Source organism: Dreissena polymorpha, chromosome 4 (genome assembly GCF_020536995.1).
Source record: "Dreissena polymorpha isolate Duluth1 chromosome 4, UMN_Dpol_1.0, whole genome shotgun sequence".
NCBI lineage: Eukaryota > Metazoa > Mollusca > Bivalvia > Myida > Dreissenidae > Dreissena > Dreissena polymorpha.
Genome location: NC_068358.1, coordinates 118,856,175 through 118,865,838, shown reverse-complemented (window position 1 = coordinate 118,865,838; position 9,664 = coordinate 118,856,175). Strand labels below are relative to the sequence as shown.

Here is a 9,664-nt window from a genome sequence, read left to right as displayed (position 1 = left end):
GTATGTATAGGGTGTTGGCAAGAACAAAAGTATTGCAAATTACAAGCTTTTCATCTTCAATGTCGACATTGAATTGGAAAACATACATTCACTGGCAAAAATATATAAACGATTATACATAATCTACACATACATAATTAATTACAAATCATAACAAGCAATAATTTGATTAGTTAACAAATAAGATAAAACAATAGCAGTACAGCCGTCAATAGAACATACCTGTAAAAAATATATGTATATATACATAAAATATATATAATATATATTATATGCAACTATTCAGAGCGAAGCGAAGTTGATGATACATGAAATCGAGTGAATGAAAATAAACTCTCAATCAACAGAGAATGTTTTATCTAGTGTTTGCTTTTGTTAGAAATACTCGGAAAGAAAATCCAGCAAGTTAAGATGGCTACCCGTTTGTAAGACGACTACGCGACAGGTGGTTTTCTCAAAGGCATAATTATTAGAATTATAATAGACGATAGTATGGCAGCAAGCAGAAATAACCAAAACAAAACTCTGTCCATTATCATTGCCACGAATCGCCATTCATTGACTATGTCTTGATGTCGCTCTTCCAGGTCTTGTTTCTCCACTAATTGCTTCAAAGAGACTGTAATTCTGTCTTGAGTTTCATCCGGGTTTGGTTCCAATAAATTCAAATTGACACTGTGGTTATTATCAAATTGATTGAGAAGTACTTGTTGCGGTAACAATGTCGCTGTTCTTATTTGCGATGTGTGTTCGTCGTTTGGAAATCTGTTTATCACTGCGCTATTTGACCGAAAACCCGACCTGCTTACGTTATTGCGAAACGGCAAGAAGCTATTTTCCGCGAAGTTGAATTTGGAAAGCTGGTACATGAATGGGTTGTGCCGCGGACGCATACACACCAGCCGAGCGAGTAGTTCGTACGAGACAAACTGGAGCCAGTGTGGGACACCTTTCTGGTGCGGACCAACGTAGTGCAACTGCAGAACAAACACCGTCAAAATGATGGAGAGAGAAGTCATTCCCATGGTCACCGTAAGGTATATGCCTGTATAAAAACAACAACATATCATCGACAAGTACTTTTGTGCAGGACGTAATTATGAAACTAGTATTGCGTATGTTCCCATACAGTATATGCTTTATTTTTTTTATTATGTATTATGTGTAACGATACATTTAGCATATGAACTTTTTCCAAATAACGGTATGTCCTGTATTGTGAAACTGAAAGCTTATTTCACTGATATTAAAGCCATGAATTAAAATATTATCTGCGCGTTAAAATATATAGATATATACGTTTTAAATCGAAATCGTTGTTTACCTATAAGTGGTACGAATTCAGATGTAGCTGGCATATTTTCTGCAATCAAAAGCATAAATACGGAGAAGGCTAAAAGCACCGTTATTCCGAGCGTTATCTTCTCTCCACTATCAGGCGGCAACCAAAATCCCAGCAGGCTGAGAATCGTAAGCCACAGACAAGGGAAGATTATGTTAAAAAGATAGTACAAAGTCCTTCGCCGCATGATTATGGTGAATGTTACGTCGGGAAAGAACTCTTCACAACATGCGTACGTCACACTATTCCGGACTACTCGTATGTCAATCAGTTCCCATTCGCCACTGTATACGTAATTAGAAAGGTCAACCTGTGCAGAGCGATTCACCATGTCCACCTAGAACAAAAGATAGGAAGTCCATTATCAACATGTAATTATAGTTGCTAAGCATAGACTGAATAATATATTTGAACGCCTTCAAATTGCCGATATATACGTATTTTCAGTAATACTAATTTAGATATTATTATGACATCAGTGTTATTGTCCTCATCGGTTACATATTATCAATTACATGTTTGTTTGTTGAGTTACCTACCTGGAAGCCGTCATATGTCCAAGAACCGAATTTCATTCTGCAAATCTGGTCATCGAACGGAAAGTAAGTGATATCAATCTTGCATGAGCTTCTGAATTTTGCAGGTGGCGCCCAGAACACGTTGCCGTCGTGTTGAACCATCGCTTTAGCCTGCATATATCCCGCAGTAAAATCATCTGCACTGGAATTAACGAGAATAACCCAGTAAGTTGTGGGCTAATACAAGATACTTCTTTAAACACAAACATTATCACATTTGTATATATTTAAATAAGATGTACTCCCAACACACAAACTGCATTAGACTTGATAATAAATGAAGTAAGCGACAAGCTGACCCATTAAATTATACAATGCTACAACATACCAAGTCAGGTAAGTTTCTTTGAAATTGTGTTAAAATATCATATCTTAATCTATGCTATTGATTACTTAATAACAATTAAACACATTCACAGGCATAGCAACATACTTATTGTAAAGCACAATGTCGGGTAACCATAGCTTTTCACAGGGCATGCGTAGAATCTTTAATCCATTGAATTCAGCAGGATCCCAGCGAAGGCGTTCATCCACCCATTCCTAGATGTTAATATGCATTGAAACATACACAGCTTTACTATAATGTTAGTTTTGTATCTAATATGTTTAAAAAGATGGTTTCATACATACGTTTGTTAAACTATTTTTTTACACTGAAATAATGAGACTTTAACCTATTTATGCCTAGCGTCTAGAAAAAAGGAATTGGAAAAAGGCCTTTGTTTAAAGGAATTTCTGTAAGAAATATTCTAAATATAGAAATAAATTTACTAGACATCCCTTATTTTGGAAATAAATTGATCCAATTTAGAAGGATGGGAGAGTCCACTAGGCATAAATGGAGAGAAGAGATAAGATAAATTAAATGCACTCAATATTATCTAACTTCATCTAAGTTTATCTTACCTGCTCAAGCCAGACGTTGATGGTAAGGACTTGATTGACTTCATCCTGAAAAGGACAGCATTATATCAATGAAGTAATCAGTATTTGAGCCGCGTTCTGCTAAAACTTGGCTTAATGCAAGTGCGTAAAGTGTCGTCCCAGATTAGCCTGTGCAGTCCGCCTAGGCTTATCAGGGACGACACTTTCCGCCTAAATTGGATTTTTGATAAGAAGAGACTTCATTGTAACGAAAACTGTCATAAAAGCGGAATTCGTCGTCCCTGATTAGCATGTGCGGAATGCACAGGCTAATCTGGGATGACACTTTACGCACATGCATTAAGCCCGGTGTTCTCAGACCAAGACACATTTATAGTTTGCTTTAGGTCAAATCATACAAGTTACTCACTTAGCGCTGCCTTCGCCGAATATCTGAATTACAATGAGACAGTATAGCTGTTCCATTTATGGTAATGCTAATATGCGACTTTTGTTTATCACATGCCGTTTTCCTTTTATCGCATGGCGGATTCTCTTTGGTTAAATAAGCTTGAGCGACTTCTATTGTTGATGGATAATACTATAGGGCAGCAAATGGATAACCCTTGTTTCTTGGTTAAGAAGAATACAGTGTTACAAAATGTCTGGAAAACACCAGTGAAGAAAATGACAATTGTAAATGTGGAAGGCAACATATTTGAGGCAAATATACTTCAAACATAGTCTATATATTTTTTAAATCTGACCTCTGTAACGATCAATATCTCGTTTTGTGTTTTTGCTTAACGTTAACAATAATGTCAGCACATATTATTTATTCGCATGTTAGTATTATAAACGAAAAGATTAACGTAAAAGTAAATAAGTAAATACGTTAAGCACATTTGCATAATGCCTACATATATGTATTCGAAAGGTTAGATTTGGATGATGTATGTGATTTAGCAAAAAGCGTTTGCGACACTTTACTTAAAGCGAATGCTAAATATTCAAATAACTTTGGCAATTCTTAGCACGAACGAGAATCACGGGTGCGTTTATTCTTATAAACGATTACGATGTGTACGTATTTATAGAACACTTGGTTCGGACTGCACATGCTAGGCTGGGACGAGACTTTACGCACATGCATTAAACTCCCTTTTCACAGAGCACGGCTTATACGTATTTATTCAATAATAAATTACAAAAAACAACGCACACTCGTAATGTTGAGATTAAAGCATTTGAGATTGATTCAACGGAGTGTAATGTAATAAATGAATATGCGATGATTTGAGTTTGTTTCAAGTTTTAAAGTATATGGTGCTCTGGTGTTCTTTACCATTAAATAATTACATTTCTATATTATACTTTCCGTTTATTGTTTATATTATTATTTTCAATTCTGCTAAGTGTGAGATCAGTCGAGCCATGACTATATGTTGTATTATATTGTAATGTAAACGCTATTTTATTAAACAAGCAAACAATACTGTCCCTGCTGTTTTTTACAGATACATTGTCCTATTTATTCTATAATAACTGATTATTAAAATGTAACGTACAGCGGTGCCGCTAATAACAATTTGTAACCGTTTGTACATTTAATTTTATCTAGTATCGAACGGTTGTAACATTTTCTCTCAAATTGAAAACGCCATCGGTGGCATGGTAATGGCTGCTAAACACGATCCGTGAAATGAAAGCAAAACGCATTGCAATTTCTTATGACGAAATGTAATTCATATGGCACCTTCATAAAGTAGCACGTTAACAAGAACGATAAACTATCCATACGTTGTAACGGCAAATCCAAAGCGGTAACTAGAACAATACAATTACGGTTGCTTACTTCATATTAGTCAGACGAATCAAGTCTGCCCACCTAATAACTAGTAAACAAATAATTGTTTGTAAAAAAATAGCACCCCCGTTATGTGAATGTTATTCCTCAAGAAACGTTTGGTCTGTGTAACTGAATTATTATTTTACGATTCATTGGAAAATACGATTCTCTTCAAACTGTGTTACTAAGACAAAACAAACACGTTTTACCATACAACGTGGCATGTTACTCATTATTGGCCAGCGGGTGAAGCAATTTTTGCTCCGCTTAAAAGTTAAAAGGCTGTCTTTGTACTTTTTTCTACTTAATTTTGACGAAACCAAGAATTTGCTACCGGTGTAGCATGCATTTCACAAGATTTTGAGAAGGTTTAGATTTACCGGAAAACGATGGGTTTTGCACAAGCGCAGTATGATGTAAACATGCTCGTGTGAAGTCCAAGCTTTTCATTAGGATCGAACGACGATTTTTACCCTAATTTAATGAAAACTATAAATTACCCATGAAGTTGATGCTAAAAGTCCATTGAACAACCCCGGACAAGATCATCACGTTATTTTATCGTTAGTTTTTTTTTATTGAGTGAACACAAAAAATAACATTTTAGTATAACAGTAGCAGACTGATTTGGCACCAAATCTTTCTCGGTCCAATTATTATTTAAGCCTTTTTTAAAAACCATGTTGGTCTACTAGCCTTTGTGTTGGTCGTTTAGCTAGGTTTTTCGAAGATGTTAACAGGCGTGTGTTTCAATTGAACAATTTTCAGAAAGAAAATCTTTAAAAAAAAATCACTACTCGGGTTGTTTAAAACGATTAACAAACCTAAAGTGCACATTTATAAGAAAATCAATGTCAGACATTTATTTATAACCAGGGAAAGTACTTCTATAAACGTACTTAAATTGTTAACAATGACAAGTCACACAAACGTCAGGTCTTTCGACCGTCAATAAACATAATATCCGTGAAATAAAATAATTAGTTCTTATGTTTTGTATTGTATGGGAAACACATGATGGCATTTGACCAAGTTTTACTTGATACGCACAATTTCCTCCAATAACTCACTGATATTGCTTTAATCCCTGCAATTGATTATAAATGGTCAAGAATGCTTGTGACTTTATTGTAATCGTTTACCTGAGTCGTGAAAAACCAGAAGATGGTATCAATACTCTGTGAATCAGTTGTCTGTTGAATATCTACGATTCGCTATTCGCAAGTCAAGTAACCGATGTTTGCAAATCAGTGATCGGCGACCCCATGTCCACAAGTCCAAGTCATGAATTAGCAGTTATCTAAAATCCGTTATACACAGTCAAATATCAATTCAGTTATCTGCCGTTCAGTCTCCCGGGTTCCCGTTATTTATCAATCCTAGTCAAAGTCAGTTTTCGGGATCTTCATTAACGTCAGTTATCGGTGAGTGCTTAAAAGTTAATTGAGCTCCAAACAACAATTTAGCCCTATGTATACCAGTTTTGTGATGATGCAAGTCTCGAGTCAGAGTAAATAACGTTATAACCTATGTAAATAAACAACATAGAAGATAAAAGTAAATATCGATAAATAAAAAACAACAACATACGTTTATATCAGTCTATCTTTAGATATGAGACATAACTCGGAATCAGTCAAATCTGAAATATTACAGACCGATAGGTCAGTAATCTGATAGTCTCTATGTATCAAGTCAGTTTGCTTCTATATCAGTCAATGATTTTAGGTACGTCAATTTATTACCCACAAGGAATTTATTACCCACAAGGAATCCATAATTGTCGGTAAAACATATCAGTTTTAACAATCTTACAATTTAATATTATTATGTATCACATTTTGGGCACGAACTTCAGCATTATCAGCAAAACCGTATAATATTAAGCGAGCGTTCACATAAAAGTATTATTATCATGTCAAATTACTTACGACAAATTCTTCTCCGCTTAAAATACAGTGTCGTAGCAAGAAATACTGTATTATTCCTTTATAAATGGACCTTTTAACGTTTTGGTAAATTGAAAATATTTAAAAAAATGTTTCAGATTTGCATTTTGTCATTGAAGCTCTGATATTTGTGAGGAAACAGTTACACTCAACAATTATCATGCTCTAAAAAATCCATTATGTGCATCATTTGACGATTTAAAAACCTAAAAGTGATAAAGCGTTGCAACGAGATACGATTAAATAATTTGGAAAGTTCTGTTGTTGTCTTAATATGTTGTGACATTGCGAGGATTGCTTATATAATATATATAATGCATCATTCATCCGATGAGCACGAATGGCCGAGTGGTCTAAGCGTTAGACTCCAGGGGTTAGTGGTTCGATCCCAGTTGAGGGTTTCTTTTTTTCTTTCTTTATTTTTTTTCTTCTTTTTTACTTGATATATTTAGATCCAATGTTTACATTTATCAATATAAATATATAATGAAAAACTTCAATATCTGCCAAAATCTGCGAAAATGTCCCTTTAAATACGGGCGCAGGATAAACAGAAAGCAGATAAATACCATGTCGTTTTGTAAAACATGTTCAGCACGAATTAAGCACGGTTTGGCATGCCTTGTCGTTATTTTATTCTAAACTTTACCACATAAATAACAAAGTCATAGGGTAATTGCATGTTATTCTTTATTTACAAGGTTTGGAATTGAACGTAAAGAGTGTAGTGCTGGAAGTTATAATTATAGTGGAATCTTCATTAACCCATTTATGCCTAGCGCCTAGAAAAAAGGCCTTGGCAAACAGCGTAGACCCAGATGAGACGCCGTATGGTGCGTCGTCTCATCAGGGTCTTTGCTGTTTGCTCAAAGGAATTTCTGTAAGAAATATTCTAAATATAGAAATAAATATTCTAGGCATCCTTAATAATGGAAATAAATTGATCCAATTTAGAAGGATGGGAGAGTCCACTAGGCATAAATGGGTTTACATGTCCATAGCGCAATGTAGTAAATGTAATGGGCGCTACATATTTATCTATACCTGATGGGTAAACGGGTCGTTCTGTGCCTAACAACTTCTGAGAATTACTTCGTCGAAGTAACACTTAACTTAATTTCTCGTGTGGTTTATGATCTTCAAGATGATATTTACTGTCATAAAGATACGTTTAGGCGATAAAAAGTATCATGATTCAGATTTATTTTATGCGTAAGGCGACGCAATTACATTTCCATTGTTTTTATGGATGTAGTGATTCCAAAATGGCAACATAAACTTTCGAATTGATTCTTTTGCATTCATGTAAACATACGAATGCTTTTGGTACACTTGTGAGATTAACTCTAACGTTACCGGCCAATCGTTATTAAGTAAATGTCAATAATAATATCTTTGTAGTAAGATAGTAAGTAATGAAACTAGTAAAGAAACTAATTATTATTTAAGCGTTAATTACAGAAATACCATTATATGAAACGGATATAGTTAGTACATGTATCAGTAACATGGTAACCATGAAATGGAAAAACAACACCTTCATACACTCTCATTTAATGACATGCTTAAAATGTATCGTGTACATAAGCTTAACATTTACAGTGGTTTGATTAAACCTCACATAAGTGTAAAATAAAATTGTAATACTGCAAATAAAAATGCGATAAATTGTTTTTTAATCAAATTAATGATAAAGAAATTTTACGCAATTTGAAATTATTTAATATTCAATAAGTCTGATTTTTAACATAATCATTGTTATGGTCTCTTCGAAGAACCAGTTTATTTCTACTTCGGTCGGTCGGTCGGTCGGGCCATATACCATTTGAATTGGGTATGCTGTTAACTTTCGAGGTATGGTACACCCCTATTGATTTGAAGACCAAAACAGTCTCAGTTACAGAAGCTTTTAATATGATACGATACAGATCTGTGATCACAAGTACAAACAACCCACGCCCAACATCCATTACGAAAAAAGGTTTTTGATCAGTAAAATAAGTAAAAATGCAAATATTCGAACCTCTTAAACAAGCTTTTTTGACAAAAGACAGACAGTGCAAGCTAATTTATGTTACACTATATGAACATTTGTTGCTGGCAGATGTATAATTTAAGTAGATGACATCATAATAAAGTTATTCATGTTGGAAGGGGCATGGGGGCAAACGTATTATACAAATATTTTTGTTGAATTCAAATTTGTTGTGTATGCTGGTCAAATGCGTAAGTCGGTAGGTTAATTATCGGAGTTCCTTACAAAACCTGACTATCAAGCATCATCAAATATTGTTGTTTTTTATTGCCAATTAAATATTCGTTCCATTCGTGTATGTCCTTTACAAACAAATTATACAGATTAAACGGTAATCACTACCATACCAATAAATACAAACCCCATACACAATTGTTTTCATGCGTATGTTTGCAGTATTAGATATGGTGGTAATCTAGTTCTATGTCAAGGTGGGCCGTGAATTAATTGTGACAGGATACACATATCATGTAACGTCTAGTATACTTACCATATCCTGGATTTGAGCAAGCGTTATTCCAAACTTGACAGTGACCTGGTGCGAGGCATTGTACACTGGCCTGGAGGCGGAGTTGTAGCCGGCTAGTACCTTGTCTATCAGACGCTGTTCATCGGTAGGAATCACGCAGAGAACGAACAGCAACCACCGGTTCATCTCCAGAAGAATGATGTACACGTTAGCTCTCATTATGGCTGCAACAAAACGTACACAATCGGATATGGTTGTTATTTCGATGTGGCCGGGACCGAAGAAAAACTTCGACATAACGATATCTCAGAATAAACATTTCTGTGTAATCTTATTTAGAGCGGCAATTGTAATATTAAAAGCAATGTGATCCTGCGTTTTAAAGGTATATAAAAACAACCTGTTTGATTGATTATTACATATTATTTTATTACAATGTGATATTATTATTTAAATGCTATAAAGTTTAACTTCATCAGGTTAATAGTACATAAATTTTAAACCTTTTTTACGCAACATAGTAAGCGCTGTTCTTTGACATGCGTTCATGACTTTTCGCGCATAATATCAAGGGG

At 34.6% G+C, this 9,664-nt stretch overlaps 1 protein-coding gene across 1 annotated transcript; it reads right to left on the bottom strand.

Moving 5' to 3' along the window:
• Positions 1-268: 268 nt before the first annotated feature.
• LOC127878735 (neuronal acetylcholine receptor subunit alpha-3-like) lies at positions 269-9,308 on the bottom strand. Its single transcript, XM_052425264.1, has 7 exons — positions 9,111-9,308; positions 2,830-2,874; positions 2,354-2,463; positions 1,882-2,062; positions 1,325-1,679; positions 868-1,045; positions 269-801 (listed from the first exon to the last, which is right to left on the bottom strand). The coding sequence occupies exons 1-7, from the start codon at positions 9,306-9,308 to the stop codon at positions 435-437; spliced, it is 1,434 nt and encodes a 477-aa protein (XP_052281224.1). The 3' UTR covers positions 269-434.
• Between the last annotated feature and the right edge of the window lie 356 nt (positions 9,309-9,664).

What these genes read in the sequence shown, in the direction of transcription:
- LOC127878735 (XM_052425264.1), bottom strand. Translation starts at nt 9,308, where the DNA reads ATGAGAGCTAACGTGTACATCATTCTTCTGGAGATGAACCGGTGGTTG. An exon ending in GACATTGTGCTTTACAATAA is followed by an intron (nt 2,063 to 2,353) that starts GTATGTTGCTAT and finishes CGTTAATTCCAG; the next exon opens with TGCAGATGATTTTACTGCGG. An exon ending in TGAATTCGTACCACTTATAG is followed by an intron (nt 1,046 to 1,324) that starts GTAAACAACGAT and finishes GTTTTTATACAG; the next exon opens with GCATATACCTTACGGTGACC.